General features: G+C 44.3%; 2 protein-coding genes across 60 annotated transcripts in view; one reads left to right on the top strand and one right to left on the bottom strand.

The window, feature by feature from the left end:
- The window catches only part of LOC106862732 (uncharacterized), a 67179-nt gene that overhangs the window by 46180 nt on the left and 1178 nt on the right, over positions 1–19821 (bottom strand). For 7 of the 50 annotated variants that reach the window (XM_088160079.1, XM_088160078.1, XM_088160077.1 and 4 more), the window contains exons 1-2: positions 11245–11471; positions 4332–4413 (exon numbers count right to left, since the gene is read on the bottom strand). The exons of 2 other annotated variants lie outside the window; for them this stretch is intronic. In XM_088160079.1, coding sequence (XP_088016205.1) covers positions 4332–4413; positions 11245–11456 — 294 coding nt within the window. In that variant the 5' untranslated portion in view covers positions 11457–11471. Of the gene's footprint in view, positions 1–3443; positions 3589–4331; positions 4414–10702; positions 10966–11187; positions 11499–19821 lie in introns of those variants that run through there. 41 more of the 50 variants (XM_088160080.1, XM_088160083.1, XM_088160082.1 and 38 more) reach the window with 29 other exon arrangements.
- On the top strand, positions 10606–18276 carry LOC148224900 (uncharacterized). Of its 10 annotated transcripts, none has more exons than XR_015801682.1 (4): positions 10606–10732; positions 10915–10946; positions 13320–13437; positions 14962–16039. XR_015801682.1 is itself a non-coding variant. In XM_088160091.1 (3 exons), the coding sequence occupies exons 1-3, from the start codon at positions 11737–11739 to the stop codon at positions 15077–15079; spliced, it is 366 nt and encodes a 121-aa protein (XP_088016217.1). In that variant the 5' UTR covers positions 11732–11736; the 3' UTR covers positions 15080–16039. The 10 variants fall into 10 exon arrangements, 1 of the variants encoding a protein (XP_088016217.1); XR_015801676.1 differs by lacking the exon at positions 14962–16039 and adding an exon at positions 16116–17351 and having other exon boundaries at positions 10607–10732; XR_015801680.1 differs by lacking the exons at positions 10606–10732; positions 10915–10946; positions 14962–16039 and adding exons at positions 11726–11866; positions 16116–16182; positions 18191–18276.

The raw sequence follows: 19821 nt of genomic DNA on the forward strand, positions 1-19821 counted from the left end.
CTACACATGCACAAGTGCAGTAGCTAATTTTACAAGATTTGATAGGAGCTGTGCATCTGAGATTACACCCTGTCCTCCAGACTGCACATTCCACATGGAAAATGACTTAATTTGGAAATAAATTTTGTTGCTGATAAATCCAGACTCTCAAGTCTCTGGGCATCCGAAGAACCAAACCTATTAGATTATTGTAAAAAACAGCTACTGCATTTTAAAGGGACTTTTTACAGTGTTGGTAAAGTGCGTATTCATGTATCCCCCCTGACATGATAGACTGTAATGGCTCCAGTCTGTCATGTCAACCATCTGCATATTAAACAGTCCCTAAGTACACATTGACACAGCAGACCCTAATAGCTCTGAAGCCGTAACAATCTATTGAGTCAATAATATGCATGTTAAAGAGCATCTCCTGTACTTCCATCAATATCTTTTATCTTTTCCTTAATTTGTATCTTCTTTTTATATGTATATTCAGAGTTAAAGTTTTAGGAACCTTTATCCTCTAAAGTGCTGCCACAGATGTGAAACATGTGGCACAGAGATGCATATGCAGTAGCAAAATCCTTCCCTAGTACTGGGGCCAGACCTTAAAATAAGAACTGTAATATTTTTACACTGACAGCACACATTCTTCCAGATAAGGTGGAAATAGCCCCTCTTTTCTGCTGGGCTGGACGCGATGATAGTGAAAAGCCCAGGAAAGATTCCTGATGATTTCATGGGCTTTGAATGGAGCCCAGTGTGATGATACTCATTTCCTATTATGCATTTCCTTCTAATTAAATGAAATAGGTCACAGGGGGAAAATGAAACAAAAGACAAATGTATTTACTTACAGTAATATCAACCCCCCAAAAACGGCAATCAAAAACAAGAGAAAAGATAATACAAAACATACTGTCTCTTCATTAACTTGAAATTATGTCTGTTACCACAGTGTTAACTCATTCCTGCATGATCTTGGGATCTTTTATACCATAGAAGAGGGAGACTATTATTTAAGCATAAGAAAATGGAGATTTAACTTCTTTGTCTAAATAAGTTGGAGAGAAAAAATCTAATTTTCTTTTGCTCAACTTCTCATCACCATACCGTGCTGCAATCCTCTTGCTCCCTGATCACAGGACTTTCCCATCTTCTTCCAATCTTCTTGCTCTCTGTAAACATCACAATTTGGCTTACACATTTAAAAGTGAAACCAAAGTGCAATTTGTTTTTCCAAAATGTAGACCCAAGGACAGGGAGGTCACTTGACCTTATCAGCAGCTGACCTTATCTTAGCTGTCCTAAATTCCCTTCTCCTTTCCATTAATTTGATACCGATGTATCTTTGATGCACATAGGGATTTAGTCCAGCATATTCTTGATTAACTTTCACTCCAGTGAGGGCAGAATCATGGTACTCTCCCTCTTGCTTTCCAGGAGTGTGCAGTTCATCTTACCCCTGCCTTGTACCATTCCATGTCCCCAAGACACACCAGACCAGATCATCTACTGTGCCTCATTCAGTACAGCATCCCCTAACTTCATGACAAGCATTTAAGGCACCTGCCTTCTATTAAGTCCTTGGTAACATGTTGTAGCCAGCAGGCTTTTCTTCCCAATGTAATGGTGGGGAAGTGGATCAGATGCTCACATGCATGCCTAGGGATTTTCCCAGCCACGAGGCAGGTCCTCAAAAGCTCAGACTAGTGCATTAACTTCAACCTATGTGTTGTCTACCTTGTGTCTTATCAGGACAGGACTTTCTAAACTAGGGATAACAAAGTACTCACAAAGCCACAGTAGTCACCATTTGACCTTTTTCACTGAAGATCAAGAAAGCAGATTTAGTTTGGGGCAAGATGTGGGGTTTTTTCCTAAATGAAAAAAAAAAAGCTACTGGAAAACACCTAAGCAAATTAACAAAACCCAAAAAATGGGTGCCATTAAAACAAACAAACAATAAAAAAAGTCACTGAAAGTCCTGCTATGTTGCCTGTATTTCCTTTAGCTGAGGGAGGCAGCCCCCAAGTAGCTCTGGAAGTAGTTGTTCCTGACAGAAATGGTTCATTGACAACTCCTTTCTGTGATGCTGCAGTTCATCACCAATTTATAGATAAAGCGCAGTCCTCTCTCTACTATATTATGGGTACAGCCATGTCCATTTGAGGAAAATAGGTCCTCTCTAGACCTCCTGCAGGAGCTCTCTTGCTATTCAATCTGATACTTGCTGTGCAGCAATCTAACAGCCCCAACCAGTCCAGCCGTGGTGAAGGTAGGAACATCACACAGCAACTACACAGCAGGTCTGGATCATTTATATCATGCCTTGCTCCTCTGGCACTTCTGTTTGTGCTTGATGAGCCTTGTAGGCTTCCCAGAATGTAACAGATTTATGAGGCAATGGCAAAGAAGGACAGCAGGAGGGCTGCTGGCCACACAGCCAGATTCCTTTAACAAAAATCCTCTGCACCAAGGGTTACTGGTGGATCACGCTCACTCTGGATACTCTGGGTGGCCAGTGCTTCTGGGAATTGTTCCACTGATTTAAGTGGATAGGTTGCCCAGTCCAACTTCATGGACTTAGAGCAACCGATACTTGCCACCAAGTGAAAGAAGAGCCACCAGCCTTGGTGTGTATATGAGATAGGTAAGGGAGAAGAAGGGAGGGCAAGTGAAAGAAATATAATGCTGTAGGTAAAGTGCTCCACTTTCCCCCCGCAAACTTCTTGTGTGTGCCAGGAATGTAGGGTGGGCTCACTTCCTGCTGCCATGTCCCACTCTTTGTGCAAGAGTGGTACAGGCAGCCTGTTCCATTCCCAGCTGCAGGTGAGCCTAACCCAGGCTGGCCTGACCCTGAATGAAAATATTCCCAGTTGCTTCAGGGAAGAGGGCTCTGTATCCTCAGGCAAATGCAGGAGAACAAAATTTGGGTAGGGCTATGATTTCACTGCCTGTGTGCATAGGATGTCTCCTTTCCTACACAGAGGAACGCTGGCCACCCTTCCCACTTTTTTGGTTCTCAGTGTTCATCACTGCACCTGGAGTTATCTCCCATTTACCAAGGAGTTGATTTAAGTGTCTGACTCAGTCACATATGTTTGGCTCCCTTATTCAGAGTAAGATTTGGCCTACTAGCTGTGAAAACAGCTTATATCACATGTGCTGCAAAGCCTAGCCAGAACAGGCTGAATAAAGGATGAAGTTTAATCATGGAAATGTTGACCTACAAATAGAGAACAAAATGTTAAACCACATGGTATAGGGTGCTGCACGCCCCAAATATCAAGGAGAGGAAAAAAGAATTGAACACATTTGGAAAGTAAAGCTTACTGTTTGGGGTTTAGTTGTTTTTTGGTTTTTTTTTACTTTTTCTTTCTGCATATTCGGAGAGTCAGACCCACACTGTTCCCGCTCGCGATGACACCCTGGCATCCGAAGAACAACATAACACCCACCACAAAATGCTGCTGTTGGCTGGCGCCGTCTAAAGCAGCAAGGTTTGGTGAGGGAGGTGAGACTGCCAAAGGCGGGTGAGTGGGGGCATCACAGAGAATTGGACCCGGCCGCCAGTGTGACTCCAGTCTATGGGACCTGTACAAACTGAGGAGAGGTAAATGTGATGAGGGTTAAGACCCCTTTCGTCCTGTGTTCTTGAAAACTAGTCTTGCCTTACTTCTTACAGCTGGGGGTGAGGTATGTTGTCATTATTTACACACCACCTTTCAGCTGGGACATCCTCACCTTTGTGTGTTTCACACAAAGAAGGGCAGTGATTTTGGCGGAGAGTCCATTTCCATTTTTAATCACAGCCATCACACAAAGAGTTCATCTCACAAGATGGGAAAACTTTGTCATAGGCTTTATTTAACGTAATTTGGGGTACTGCAAAAGGCAAAGAATAAATTTTTTAATCAGTCTTTCAATAACTCGTCGGCTTTGTCTTTAGGTACACTACATTTTACACAAACGTAGTTAACAGCAGCCGGCCAGGCCTTACTGACTGACAACTCTTCCTTACAGGATTTCTATGTGCCAAGGAGCTGGACAGTAATATCCATTTGGTATTCATGGAAGGTACTTGCAGAACAATAATGACAATAATTGCTTCTGATTCTTGTGTTTACAACACTGCCAAAGTATCATTAGAGCTTTATTTATAGATAATAATGCTTATTAATCACACATATTTGAATTTTGGAATGTATTAGATTAATATTCTTTTGTAACTTGGTTCTGTACTAATGCTATGAAAAGCACTTTCTGAATGCAGCCCACTGGAAAGCGCTTGCCTCGGTAAAGTAAAAGCATCCAAGCCATCTGCAGGTGAGGGACAAAGGGCATACCTCTTCCTCAGCCGGCAAACACCAAAGCCAGACACACCAGTTCCAAAAGCAGCTCCTTTGGATTAAAACCAGGGGCAGACGCCTGAAAAAAAATACCATGAAAGGTAGTAGTGTTGTTCTTCAGCTTGCTTTTTGATGCTCTATGAAAAGGTTTGCTTTCTACTGCTTTATAAAGAAACTGGGTTTGGAAGATGAGGAATAGATCCATCCATCACCTCACTCTCTAGCAGCCCCTTCTACCCCATGGGTGAGTTTCACCTGGACCTCAGGATTCCTTATCAGTCAAGAGGTTGACAATGAGAAACATAATAAATATATTACAAAAAATACTCTTAATTTTGGTTATTAAATAATTCCAGCTTTTCTATATCAACATCTTCTACAATTCAATAGCATGATAGAAGGAAAATAGATTTTTTTAAAAAGGCATTTACAAGAAGTGAAAGTGCCACCCAAATCTAAATACCAGCTGCCCTATATTCATATCCTCCTTTGTTTCCCTGTAGCCCATTACAATGGTGAAAAATACACCAGAGAAACTGCAGTACCAAACTCCCCAATTTTTAGTGTGACCAGCTCCATAAATTTGTATTTAAATAAAGTCTAGAACAGTATTGAATGTTTTATTATTATTATGCTTTTTGAGATAGTTCTTCAAGTAAATTTGCAGAGGCTCTGTCAGTTTAGAGATGATATTTCCATCTTTTTGGTTAGTTTTTTTCCTTTTTACCCAGTGCTGATGTAATGTAACACCAGAAAGTAGAGAAACTAAGAAGCAGGAGAGTGCATGTTGTATTTTATTCTATGTGTTCATTTTGTGGTTTTTTTATGGTGCTCCCTGCACAGTGAGGCTAACCTGTTGCAAAGTGTTACAGCCCCATTGTGTCCAGGGATCTTTTACAGTGGCAGAAAAAAAAAAAAAAAAAATTAAAATGCAGAAGCTTTCAATTGTGAAGAACACTTGTGGCTTTACTGCAACTCCCCCAATCTGACCCTGGCCAATATGTTTTAACAGACAAAATAACAAAGTGATGTTGCTCCTTTAAAATGTGTTTCACCTATTAATAGTCCAGTGTCCTTTGCTCATTGTGTTTAGAAAATGCCTGTATTTAGGTTTCCCAGGAATTTCAAACCTACCAAGACAGCCAGTGCTGAGCACAGCCCAGTCATTTCTAAATGAAGCCAGGATTTAAAGTTTAAAAAACCCTAATAGAGAGATTAGAGAGGAAACCAAAGCACGAAGTTGGTATCGGGATGCAGAAAGCAGCCCCATCCTTATGGGTTCCACACAACAAAGCCGTGCACCCTTCCCATCCCAGAGACCACAGCTCCTGCTGGAGGCCGTGGGGCCAGCTTGTCTTGGGCATTGCTGGGAGGAGGGTCATGGCTTCAACCACCATCTGCAGACAAAGGAATAATTCCCCGTGTATGGGCACAGGGGGTGCACAGAGCTTTGGACTGGGCTCCTTTCTGAATTGAAGCTCAATATCATCTAGCCAAAATTGATCCCAAAACTTGGCAGTGCTGCACTGAGGGGAATTTGATCAATAACTAGTCATGGGGTTTGGTTCTTCTGGTAGTCCTCTTCTGAAAAGAAAACCCATGGCCCCAGGTGCACACAACCTGCTGCAGCATTCACTGGCACAGAAGCATGTACAGATACTCTTCTCTCCCTAGCCATTGGTGGCTCCTAGAAAAGTTTGCTATATCTGCCTTAGATTTCAGAGTGTCACTGTGCAAAAGGCTGTACCTCTAACAGATGTTTGAAATCTGCATCTTATTCTTCCCTAATAGTAGTAAAAATAGCTGGAAGAATTCAGTACAAGGATCCTAATTTCAGAAAGGCAAATCAGCAGCATATAAAATAATTCACCCTCTGCAGATTACAGACTTCTTATTTTTGTAACTGAACGATAATTTCTATTGTTTCTGTCTGTTTTCGTTTTTTTCGGGGCAGTAGTGGTTTAATAATTTTTCTACCTCTTAGAAGAAAAAGGCAAAGCAAACCGTTATCACATGAGGAAAGGTCCGTTTGCATTTTCTATACGTATGGCTGATGCTAAACAGATAAAAACAGATATTTCCAGCTATAGAATTTTCCCATTTACTATAGCCAGAGATACACAAGTCAGATTTCCATCAACACTTCACTTTCTAAAGAAAAATGGGCACATTTGTTTTAATACCAAGTTTTCACAGTTTTCACTGAAGTCAAATGAAGGAATAAATGCCCAGTGCCCTTGAAAAATAGTTGCTTTCCTACAGTACCCCTTTTCTGTGCCTATAGGAATCCCCAGTATGAAAAAGCTGTCCCTCTTGCACAAAATAAGTAGATGACCCTACAAACAGTGCTCACATGCACAAGATATTCCGGAATGAGTCAGGGTATGTAAAATCAGGTCTCGAGCAAAACCCAAGCAAACAAGCAGCAAAATCACCCTCCTAACATCAAGTGCAGTTACTACAAGTTGCATTACTGGATTTGTAGATATGAGATAGAAAAATCAAGACAGAAAAGTTTGACTGGCTTGTTCACTAACCATATCTCAGTGGTCACAAATTATTAACAAGGAAAATTCAACTGGAAAATTCTAAACATAGAGGAAGTTTCATAAGTGTCCTTTTGTAGTGTCATTTCATTTGCTATATTTCTCACTAGGACAATATTACTCTACTTGTATTTAACATTGGGTTTATTGTAAAATAATTCTTCTTTCTGTTACAGGATTGCATGATTATCGTGTATTTATCGCTCCAGATATGTATCATGAACATTTTTCTTCCTTAGTTTTCTATCATATATAACTACTAAATTCTGGAATTTGTAGTTTCCCATCACCTTCATAGAACTGTAAAGCACAAGCAGGAATAAAAATAAAAACATACCTTTTCATCAAGTAGTCTGCTAACCAAAAGGAGAAAAAATAAGCTTTGTGTATTTCTAAATAGTCCTCTAGGAGTCTTATACTTGTACTACGTGCTATGTATCGTATGGTTTCTCCCCCTGTTATGACAACTCTGATTACTTTAAAAAGAACTCTCAAAAATGTTGAGGCACAAACCTTTGTATGGAATACTTTTAGTACGCTTTTTATTCTGACAAGATTAATAATTATCCTATAAGCATGACACAGTGTTTTAAAATGTTTTTTTCTCCTATGAGTTAGGATTGTGCGTATAAATGTGGAAAGAAAGGTTATTTCACAGCAGAGAAATGTATATTTAAACAAACTGTGATTAAATGGTAAAACTGATATAAAAAGAAAAGCACAGGTTTTTTTCTCATCACAGTTATTCTGAATTTAAAATACCCATAGTGAGTTTCCAAAGGATACCGGGCATTTGTAATGAAAACACAAGCTACTGAAATTAATGGCAGATAATTGAGAGAACCATAGCAAATGTCCCAGAGCTTTGGCCAAAACTGGACAGAAAAATATCCACTTGTGTAGCAAGTGACAACTGTGTCCCCTCCCCACCATCACCACCCTGTCTTCTTCTGCGGCACCTGAAACTAGCTCATAGTGAGAACAACTGGCTATGTGGGAACCAGTCTATGGAGTAACCAGACTTCTGCTGTTCTTTAACAAGGCACCTCACAAGTGCTGACAGTCCTCATGGCAGCCTTAAGTCTTTCCCAGGACACACAACTGCCCTTTCCTCTAAGCTCATACACATCCAGCATTTCCCATTGATGCAAATACATGAGCACGGATTTTTTTTTGATTATTCAAAGTGCCCAGCAATGCATTTCCTAGATATCAGTATGTAGTGACCAGTGACCACAATTATTGCTGGCCTGATTCACTAGTCAAAGTATATTGGATGTAATCCTCAGATGACTGAGGCATAAGAGCAAGACCAATGTGGCACTCAGACCTAACTCCATTCACATCTAATAAATGCAAAAATAATATCTCCACTGATACTAAGGTCTAATGTAAACACTTCAAGGAGCAGAATGAGAGCTAGATCCTGTTCATTCCAATCAAACAAAACTCCACGTGGTTTCAATGAATGGGACAAGTAAGATTTGGTCCATCTTGAGCAGCACAGATTTGGCTTCCAAAGACTGAGCTGTACCTGCTCGTTGGAGCAGGACAGTGAAACACTGGAGCCAGTAGACCTCAAGCTAAGGAGACAACCAAGGATAACACCTTGTCCACACTTAAACAGATGGCAAGGCAAGCAGCGTCACCTGCTTTGCCCCTGAGCTTTAGTGCTGGGCTTCAACCATGATGCAGTCTTTCTACTAACTTTACTTGAAGGAGTAATTTTAAAATAATTTAATGTCAAGTGCCAGAGGGCTCACTTTTTCTTAACATTAAACTGAATCATATCAACTCCCATTCTAAATATAAAATAAGATTGCATTACTCGACTTCATACTTTTTATAAAGGTCCCATTGTGGTGGGGTTTCACAGGTATAAAAGCCCATGCAGGTATTATAGGCCATATCAGTCCATTTCATCTAATTAATCATCGACTTAAAAATGTTTTTCTTGTATCGTAGTAGAAAAAATAAAATAAGTGTTCTTTTTTATCATTTCCAAAATTAAATTCATATTCCATAATGACCATATTTCATGTACAAAATAACAAGATATGCTTACATACCTGACTTCCCTTCTTTAGTGAGTTGCTTCATTTGTAAAACATTGCATATAAGATTAGAAACTAAAATGAATTACTTGGTTTTTCTTGATATGAAATCTTGTTTAAGTTCACAGCAATTTTAAATATGATACATTTAAAATATTAATATTTCCCATATATTATTCACTGACTTTCAGGTTTCATCTCAAGTTAGTGGCACTTCATATTTCAAAGGAAGAACTGTTTCTTTTTTTCAGTACTAATGTTCTATTAATTCACTTTGTAATATCATTCTGGTTCAGACAAATAAAATTGCACTAAATTGCTTATGCCAAGAATCATGCTAAAGTTGTTGGCACTATCTAAAATTCCATATTCCATTACTATTTTATAAGTTTTTTTATATCAGTGGCATCTTTTTAGGCATAATTCATAGTCCCATTTAGTTAGTTCTAGAAGGGCAAATACACACAGAGGGATTTTTATGCTGAGATGGGGGTGTATGTAGGTAGCTGTAGCAAAGTCTGTAACTAAAACGACTTTTGCAATGTACAGGTTACAAACTCCCAGTGAACTACCTTAACAGCTTTCCCTTCATATATATCTTTTTATTTTGGGCAGTTTTCTCTTCCAGTATGTTTTTTATCACACACATGTATAAACACATACGTACGCACACACATACATTTGTGAAAAATAAATTTGTGTGCATACAAAAATACTTGAAAGGCCTCATACGCATGTTATGCAACATATGCCATTCATGTAATCACTACATACAAAAAGAAAATTCATTTTACGCATACAAATAAAGTATGTGAAAGAAGTCCTTAAAGGACCCATAAAGGCCTCAACATAGATGGATTCTTCATCACATCCAAAGAACTGAAAGAATCATGAATATAAGCCAATCTTTATATATGTCCATTTATATTTTACACTCTTTACATAAAGTCTATGTGGCCACATAGCTATTTCCAGAGATGTGGATGAAGGTTACACGTGAATAAACTGAAAATTCTTTAATGAGTAAAGCAGCATTTAATCCTATGAAATGCCTTGCTGGAGTAAAATAATTAATAAGTGCTGGAGCAAGAGTAGCAAACAGCAGTAAAATTACCTGTAAATAGATGTGAGGAACTATAAATACACTTTCATATTTGTATAGTTGACTTTCTCTGACTGTGATCAAAATCAGATGTTCAGGAGGCAGAAATCCAACTCCAAGGAATGCAGATTAATACATATATATGGATATATAGTCTGTGACTAAGTTTGCAACATTATTAATAATGTATGCCCCTTTTCTAATGCCTAGTGCTTGCTCCCTTGGCAATTTTAAAAATAAGAAAATTTGATCCAACTCTTTTAAAAAATAAATTGCAAAATAACTGATGCAAATCCCTGTCACTTATGAACACAATGAAATTATACAGAAAGGAGCAAATGCAGGAGAGGCTCCTCCTCAAAAATAGAAATGAATGCCCTGTTCCTATACGGTCCTCAAATGGCAGGATTTTGAAACATGAATTAGACCTCGAATGCAAATTAACCTCGGAAGGCAGGGAGAGGGAAAAAAAAAATCAGAGAGACATACCAAGTCAAACGCTCCTTTTCCTGCCTATCTCGTCCGCAATGGTAAAATAGGCTAAACAAAACAAGTGCACATCAAGATACAGCCAATTAAGGAATAGAGAGAGGGGGGAGAGGGTGGAGAGGAAGGCACCTCACTGAGCACATGGGGAGTGGGAGAGCAGCATCCCACCATACCTACCTTATGAGTGTTCAAAGGAAGACAACTGGGGTAAATTGGAGCCAGCTTTGATTTTTGCCATCCGGTTGCACCCGGGATGCGGGGGAGTGGGGTGGGGCAGAAGGGTCGGTCTGGGCGGAGGTAGATGGGTGATAAAAAAAGTGGGGGTAAATACTGAGCGAGGATGCTGAACGCTATGCAAATAGTTGAGCTTTTTTATTTATTTTGGGCAGGGGGCATGAGAAAAAGCACCGTCAGTGGCGAGGTGAGTGGGTCCTCGCACCGTCCGCACACGCGTGGGGGAGGGCGAGGGGAGTCGTGTGGGAGCGCGGCGCGGGGCAGCGCTGCGCACCGAGGGGCGCGGGGCCGGCGGGGCGCGGGGGCTGCACCTTCCCGGGAACAGCGGCTGCTCCAGATGGGGAGAGAGGGGGTGCGGACCCCCCTCCTTCCGTCAGTCATCGCCTCCCTAACCCCCCGACCGCTCCCCCCCGACACGGCTGCCTCACCGCTCCCGGCGGCTCCCCGCTTAGAAATGGAGACCGGCAACTCTCACCAGAGCTCACCCGCATCCCACGGTCCTGAGGAAGGAGTTTGGGGCGGCAGGGGGAAGCGGGCGCGAGGCGTGGGGAGCGGGGGGGGGGGGGTGTTTGAGAGTGACGGTGAGGCGAGGAGGAGGAGGAAGGAGGAAGGCTGGGAAGAAAGGGGTGGGGGGAGACGGCTTCTGAAATGGAGCCAGCCCAAACGGGAGACGATGCTGGAACAGGGGCTGCGTCATTTCGGGGCTGGGAGAGGGCTCAGCTCCCGTCCGCCACTTCCCAGTCTGCGGGCAGGGAGGACAGATACCAGCAGGCCAGGGCAGGGTGCAGAGTGCTGTGGGGTCGAGACCACCTCCGCCTGCCTTTCTCTGCAAGTCCCCGGGGCCGGGACAGGGAAGCAAAACCCCACGCTAGGAAAAGGGATAAGCCGCCTTCGGTCTGCCTAGTGATGCCAGAAAGGCAGGGGAAAAGAGAGCAGTACAGTACTCGTCGGCCACAAGGCAGTAGGCAGGACTGGTCATGAACGGGGGCCCGAGGCAGGGCCAGCTCCCGCGGGGGTTACAGGGTCCCGGGACGGCGAGGGTAGGAGGAATGATCGGCATTTATAACTCCGGGGGAGGCTCACAGCCTTTCAAAGAGTTTCAGCTGGGTGAGTGGAAATGTCTTCTGCTCCTTTCACATATGGAAGCACAGCGATCTTTTTCTGGGGGGGTGGGGGGGAAGGGAAGGGAAAGCAATTTTCTTTTTTCTGCTGGACAGTGGATCTCTTTGAGCTTATTGTCATGTCCTATGGCAGCAATTATACATAAACTTTCTTTCTGCAGAGAGGAAGTAGCAGAGACTAAGGGTCTGAAGCTAGAGAATAGCCATCAGCTACCCTGATCTTTGCTGGCCCATGCTGGCGAGATGGTGGCCTGGCCCAGTACTGAGAGACTGTGGGCACAGTATGCTGCATGTCTGAGGCTTAATAACTGGCCTGGGAACACCTTTCCTTCTTTCAACTCTGCCCATCCAGTCCACGACGGTTTCCTACTGAAGCTCATCCACTCAAAAGCTTTCTAAATTCAGCTTCAAATACTCATGTTCATATATTTTTAATTTTTAAAAAATTATTTTCATACCACCTCTGTGGTCCCACGTTTAAAAAGCAAAGCTGCTCAGTGGGCTGAGATCACAGGTGCCACCATGGAGGTCCATGGTGAGTGTCAGTAAAAAGCAAGAGAGAATTAAGTCTCCAGGCAAGATTACAGTGCTGGTACACAACCATGTACAGCCTTGTCCAAGCCTTCTACAGCACCTGCCACAGCAAAGGTGTTGTATGTAAAGTCCTGAAAATATTGACTATAGTCATTATTGTTATGTGCACAAATATTTTAGTTTATTTTATGACTCTGCGCATGTGTGTGTGTGCAATATATGTGTGCATGCTCATACAAACACATTTATATCTATGTATATATTCAATAGTGATGGGCCTGTTAAACTGAGCAGTGATTTCTCCCCTACAGATAGTTGTATAATACACACATGGTGATGATACCTAAGGTGTTTGGGGGTGGGGATGCATAATATCTTATAAATTTGAAGTTTTTATCAGGCAGAGCAGATTACTTTAAGCGTTCAATTTCTCAGCGATCCAATTTTATTAGGATTTACTATCATTTGTGCTGCACATCCCTGGGGAAATAATGCTTTGATTAATGTAATCCTGGGCTGGGATCCGCCACATGCCCCTCTCCCAAGAGAAGGGCCCTGTTTGACAAACAAAAATAGAGCAGCAACTATTGCAATCTGCACTCACCTTTCGTAAGCACATAGACCCACATGCACACACAGACACAAAATATAACCCTCTCCTCCCCCCAACCCCAAATACAATAGCAGCATCTCAAAACAATGTGCACTTATTCATTTACACACAATGACTCTGATTCAATGTGGGCTGTACAGTCCAGCCCTCAAATGCACAGAGACAGCCCAAAAAGGATTCTGCTCTGTCCCCCGCTGAGAAGCTGAAGCATCTCTGGGAAGCTCAATGCTTCTCTCTGTTTCAGGCCCTCCTTGGGCTCCCAACATTTCTGCCTCTTTGTTTCCCATTGCAGGGCTTGCAACAAATCGATTTAAAGTCTTCTCCTTCAGACCCGGGGGCTGGAGAAGCTGTCCCTCCGAGGCTCCCCGGCACCTACCTGGGGGGACATGTACATCTCTAAACGGGCCCTGGTAAGTGAATCACAGCCAGGCACTCTGCTCAGCTCACAAGGAGCGTGAGGGGGACCCAAAAAACAACGTCAAACAGAAAGACTTGTCACACACATTTTTAAAGGGGAAAAAAGTAGTATTCCTCCGCCTTTGGGGGCTGCTGGGGTTTGAGCAGCTTTGTTCCAGCCACCCCCCCACCCCCCCCCAACCCCTACCCCACCCTCCTCCCGCTCCTTCTGTTTGTGTCAAAGGCTGGCAGGAACAATAGCGTTTAAACAGAAGTAAACATTCCCAGATCATAGCCCAACCCCAGAGAAAGGGAAAGCTTTCTTTACACCCCTAGGTGAACTGGCCGGTGTTTCCCCCTTTCCTCCTTCTCTCCTCACGCCCACAAAACAACGCCCATTCCCAGCAGCCCAAATAGCAGTTTAATGTTGAATTCCTTCCTTCCACCCCGCCAGAACAAAGCGGGTCCCACTGCGCCTGAGGAGGACATACAGATTCACAAAAAGGGCTCTGGCCGCACTTGGACCACTCTTTCCCAAGTGCGGAGTAGTAAATCCAGGGGAAGAAGGAGGAGAGGGATCTCCAGGCTGGAGATGAGGAGGGATGCGGTTTGCGCCGGGGTTTTCAATAAGCTGCTGCTCTCTCCTTCGTGCTTACCCACTGACCCCCAAAACGGTGACTCAGCGATTACAGAGCACTGGGTGTCTGTGTGTGTAAGGGTGTGAAGGGGAGCGGGGGGATTTCCTCCCCCTTTTCTCTTTCTTTTCTTTCCTGATGAAAAACGTTGCAATTACGTTTCTGCATGCTGATCAGAGAGTTCAAATAACAAGCCTTAAACGCGTTATCAGGCTCATGTTAAAGAAGAGAAGGGAGGAACAAATCCAGACCTATACGCCTGGATGTATGTATACCTATATATGCACACACCTGTATAGATACATATTTACATGGCATAACATACATATAGATACATATTTAAATGACAGACTGCTACAAGAAGAGATGGGCTGTTGCTCAGCCCGAGTGCCTTCACCCCGGCAGATGAGGAGAGAGCCTTAATTTAAAACACCAACGGAACTAGAGAAGAAAGAGCAAGACGCGCAAATCACTCCAGGGAAAAGTTACTTTGACGCAATCTCTAGATTTTTCCCAGTGCAAACTGACTCTCCTACCGGGTTTCATCCAGTTTTCCTGCTCCCCTTCCCCCTCCCACCCCGGGAGGATGCATCCCTATTCTGCGTTTTGCTTCTCAGAAGTGGCTCCCGCCGCCCCGCCCGGGAGGGCGTTTGCCGGGACCTCGGCGTGGCTGCGGCCCGTCCCGCGCCCGCGGAAGGGCCGGCGGGGCGGGGGTCGTCCCCGGGGACGCGGAGTGGCGGCGGGCTTTTGGGTTCCAGCCTCCGCCCCCCACACTGCTGCCTCCCTAACTCTTGGCAGGCGGCAAGAAATTGTTTCAGAAGATGGGTGGCGGGGCTGAATTTAGAGAGGGGAGGAGGGAATAAATGCAAGGAGATGATGAATAACGTTAACTTTTGACTGTAGGAGTCATGATGGAGTTGAGCGAAGCTGCGGGGAAATAAGTCATTTAATCCCAGGGCTACTGAAGTCCCTTTTATCAAACGTCGTGATGCTGGAATTATACTGCTGTAAAAGCGACTGAGTACTTAAAAGTATCCAACATCAGGCAAATATATAGATTGGAGGAATGGGCGTAAAATGTTCACCACCGTGAACACTCCAAGCGGATTAGATAAATATAAATAGATGTGCATTAAAAAAAAAAAAAAAAAAAAAAAAAAAAAAAAAAAAAAAAAGCATGATAAAACTCTAGCTGCTGTATTCACACAAGGAGAACAGACAGCGTGTGCATGTTTGTGTGCAATGCCAAAAAGAGCAGCCTTAAGGTTGACCTACTGCAATCTGCACTGAGCTCCTCAGACAATAGACAAGTTCAAATGTCAAAAAATCTAATAGTAATAACCAGAGCTGCCAAACTGCACGAACTGTTTTCTGGTGTATCACAATTATGCACCCTCTTATCCACTAAAAGACTTCCAGTCCTTGTGCGTGTAAAAGAAAATCTATGTAATGCATATGGATTTTTTTTTTATCACATGTGAAACGCCATTGACATGGCAAGCACGCAAAACAGAATGATATCATGTCTAATAAAAGAAGGGCTAAGGTTTTCACAGTCTCTTTTAAAAGACTCCAACTTGTAAATCCCCTTTTAATGTCGCTACATGCACAATTATTCTTATTAATAAAAATCTACATGTTCAAGGGTCTGGATTGAAACTGTGTATCCCTCTGATTTTAACATCGGTGGGAGCATTAGGTTTCCATCATATGTAATGTGTCTACATTGAGCTCAAGTCAACAGATAGATTGTTCCATTCATTTGGAAACTCTCATTACAGTCCGTGTGAGGTGAACCCTGAGCAAGACACGTTGGGTAATACCAAAATTATGCAGCTAGGAAATAAAGAAATCTTGCTTTGCATGTGCAGTTCTGTATTATTGTTCTAATTTATTACAGAACCCGAAATGCTTTGTTATGCTCAAAACAATAAATAAGGTTCCAAGTGAGGCTTTCAGAATAAAAGGTATGGACAAATGATCTGCCTGCCTATTGTGTTTATCGTTATTATCGTCAGCCTTTAAAAGTAATCTGTGTATTTTCTTATTTTCTCCAGATTGGTTAGTGTAATATCCCTAGTGCAGCTATCAACGTGGTCATAAGAACTATGAACTACAGCATGGGTAAGCTTGAAAAACCCAGAGCAGATCGCATTAGCCAAGAACGCTACATATCTGGAAGCCAGTCAACTTCACGTTTGCAGCTGACTGCTGTATTATGCACGAATGTGTTTTACATATAGCAGACTGTATACGGAATATGTCTTTATGTTTAACATTTTAATTTGTAAATGCTAATTAGGCAGTTGGTCTCCACGGTTATATTAGTACATACCTAATCATTTCCCACTATAAGTAAATGAATACTAAATACGGTAAACACTTTCTTTTCACTATTTCCACGACAGCATCTCTTCTACATCAATTTTCCAAAGGTGTCCATTCGGACAAAATAGGCATTTATTTTAAAAAGGGGGAGGAAAAATGCACTCTGTAGCGCTCTTACAATTGGGGTGCTACAGCAGGCATGGAGCCGGCAATCCTGACCGGACCGGACTCTTCCAAAGGCAGCCAGAAAAGTTTAGTTGTGCCAAATTAACTTGTTGCTCGTTTTAGCGTTAGTTTTTCTCTCCTCTTGCGGTACCTAGTCGCCAGCCTCTGCTGACTGGTGCAGGCACACACCAGAGGAGCTGCGCTTTAAATCCTGTTTTGTTTAAAATATAACGCAGGTTACGCTTGGAGGATTGGGGGAAGGGGGGGGGGCAGAGGAGAGCTGGGGAAAATCCGCTCAATCCCGACCCCGGGATGATGAACTTTGCTGGGGTCTTTCAATTTCAAAAACCACCCGCTTCACAGGCGAGGGAAATGTTCACTAAACTGCAAATCTCAAGCAAGCGACCACGTTTCTGAGGAGAATTGCGCTCTAGAAATGTGTTTTACTAGTCTGGAATATTGCTAGTGCTCATTGCGCCAAACGCGGTAGGTGGAAAGTTTTGTTCATGTAAATATCTCAACCATTTTACGTCACAGTCAATACACACAGAGACTTTACTCCGTTTTCCATATGAAGACCCACGAACACTTTAAATGAAAAGTGTAGTTTCTTGTAGGTCGTTTTCTGTCTTTGATTACTTTTCTCTCTCTCTCTTTTTTTATTTTTTTCCTATGTATGTGTCAGGCTTTTAGGCGGAGAGTTCATCTTGCCAGGTTCTATCATATTTATGGGCTGTGTGATTTCCAGGGTTCCAATTGGTCTTTCCTTTATGGAGGCAAGAAATAAAACTTTCCTTGTAGCACGGAAACTGCTGGGGCTCCGCCACGGGGGGAACAAAGTGGCTTCAAGCTCCCGCCCCCGTGGCCACCGCTCCCCACCCGTCCCGGGGGTGCAGGTGCGTTGCAGGATCTGCCCGTGCCCGGAGTCCTGCCAGCGGGCTGGGGGCGCGGGGGAGAGAAGCAGCCGTGTTTGGGCAGGAATTCCATCCCCCCCCAAAAAAAAAAAAAACAACAAAAAAACCCAAACAATCCGTCTCCCCCCATTAAAAAAAAAAAAAAAATCGAAAACTAAAAGCCACCAAATAAATTTCTTAGTTCTGTCCCCTCTTGCAACCACTTAGAGAAGAGGAGTAAGGGGCTGAGAGTAGGCGTGCTCGGGAAGGGACAGAGAGCCGAGCTGTGTCGAGCTAAACTGCGGTCGCTGTCGATGTTGTGTTTAGTTGAGGTTAATCTGCGAGTGTCCCGGACAGTGAAAACTTGTGCGGGGTGCGCGGCCGGTGCGGGCAAGGCGGGAGGCGGGGGGAGCCCGGCCGTGCCTCTGTCGCTGCCTCCCGCACACAGAGAAGTCAGGAAGGGATCGGGGGAAGGAGTGGCCGGCTTGAGGGGGGAAGGAGGAAAAAATGAAAGCGAAAAAAAAAAGAAAAAGCAAAAGAAAACTAGCCACTTTTTCAGGTTTAATACAGCGATTAAATATTAAATAAGGTAAAAAAACCCGAGTCGTTTTATTGCATCTCCAGAGGCTTAAGCGCCTTATTTGGACAGAAAAAAAAACCACAAAAAAGCCCCGCGTGGCACCCCCGGTTGCCCCGAGCTGCGGTGCCCGTGCCTGTGTTTAATTACCGCTCTCACTCCCTCGCAGGCCTCGGGTCCGTTGGAGGCACCGCACCGCCTGGGACACTTTCGGGCGGCCCCTGAACCCGCTGCCCCCGCTGCTGTCGCCCCGCCCGCCGGCCCCGGGCTCTGGGGGCGCTGTCCGGGCTCGGGGTGTCCCGGTGCCGGTGCGCGGGCAGTGCCGGTGCGCGGGCAGTGCCGGTGCGCGGGCAGTGCCGGCTGAGGGCCGGGCCCGCGCGGCCCCCGCCGCCCTCAGCCCCCGCCGGCGCGCGGGGAGGGGGCGTCGCGGGGCGCCCCCTGGCGGCCGGCCGGCGCCAGGCGGAGCGCGCCCAAAGTTGATTTTGTTCAGCAAGCCGTATCGTATAAAATTAACGACAGCCAATAAAATTAGCTTACATGTTTCAACCGTAAAAGTCCAAAACAAAATAAAGCTAGTTTTAGTGAAGCTAAGAAGCTCTGCTTTGGCCCCGTTCTCTCTGGCTTGAACTGGGGTCCTTTTATCTAAAGCCCAGTGCACAAACATATAGCTTAATGTGACTAGTGTTCTTCCTTTTATTTCTTTCTCTATGGCAACCAATATGTTCTGCTCAGAAATGTTCCCCCATCAAGGAAACAAATGATCTTGAGGGAGCAGCTCTATACGGCATCTGTTCCGATGGAGCACACAGAGTTAACCCCAGTCAAAAGAGACGCTGGGCACGTCAACAAGAAGTGGAAAATGAGCGATTCTTCTCCCCCCCAAATTGAAACCTATACCTCCGTAGTTTTACAAGCCATTTTATTGATTTGGCTATCGACCGTTTCCAAAGAAGTAACTAATTCTGGGAAATTACAATGATCACCAGCTATTGTGTATCCAAAAGAGCAGCAACAGAGGTGGCAAGGAAAAAAAATGCAAATAACACGGTAAAATTAAAATAAATTAAAGTCACACAATGGGATATTTAAGATTTGGTAAAGTTTTCAGGAGCAGTGTCTGGCCTGTTAATTTAATCCTACATTATTTATCACATTATTTATCACACTGACCCAAACGCTACAGAAGAGTTTCAGATCATTAGACTACACCTCTCAATTGGATGGGATTCGGGGAAAGCGGAGAGACAAGGCAAGATTGTCAAGAGAGAGAAACAAAGTGAAATCTGGTCTGTAATCCTCCAGCCCCAATCTCCTTGGAGAATAAAATGAAGGGATGTCCTGGTTAGTTTTGATTGATTATACTCTTTCTGATGGACTTTCACTACAGAGCTCTAGATGTTGTGCTTAACCGTCTGTTCCCTAGTTACAATATTAACCCTGTGCGTGCACCGCCGCCCCGCACCTTCCCCTGCCTCCCCCCGCGCCGGTCGCTCCGCCGGCAGGTGCTCGGGTCACCCGCGCCCCGGCCCCGGCCCCGGCCCCGGCCCCGGCCCCGGCCCCGGCCCCGGCCCCGGCCCCGGCCCCTCTCCCGCCCGCTGCACCGGCCGGGCCCCCTCCCCGCCTGCCGGACGACCCCCACCGCCCCCCCCCCCCCGCGAAGCAGCGTTTGAAAACAGCCCGCATCTCTGCCTCGCCTCCCCTTCACAAATCTGTAATATTTTCGAGAGCTTTCCTCACCCCCACCTCCCCCCCCCCCCCCCCGCCCCGGCCCAGCCTCCCCGAGTCTTGGTGTTACAATAA

This window comes from Sturnus vulgaris, chromosome 2, assembly GCF_052056855.1.
Source record: "Sturnus vulgaris isolate bStuVul1 chromosome 2, bStuVul1.hap1, whole genome shotgun sequence".
Classification (NCBI taxonomy): Eukaryota; Metazoa; Chordata; class Aves; order Passeriformes; family Sturnidae; genus Sturnus; species Sturnus vulgaris.

Excerpts from the sequence above, each read along its gene's own strand:
- LOC148224900 (XM_088160091.1), top strand. The coding sequence starts at position 11,737 with ATGAACGGGGGCCCGAGGCAGGGCCAGCTCCCGCGGGGGTTACAGGGT. Across the intron at positions 11,867-13,319 it reads TTTCAAAGAGTTTCAGCTGG|GGCTTGCAACAAATCGATTT; the intron begins GTGAGTGGAAAT and ends TTCCCATTGCAG. Across the intron at positions 13,438-14,961 it reads ACATCTCTAAACGGGCCCTG|GAGTCATGATGGAGTTGAGC; the intron begins GTAAGTGAATCA and ends TTTTGACTGTAG.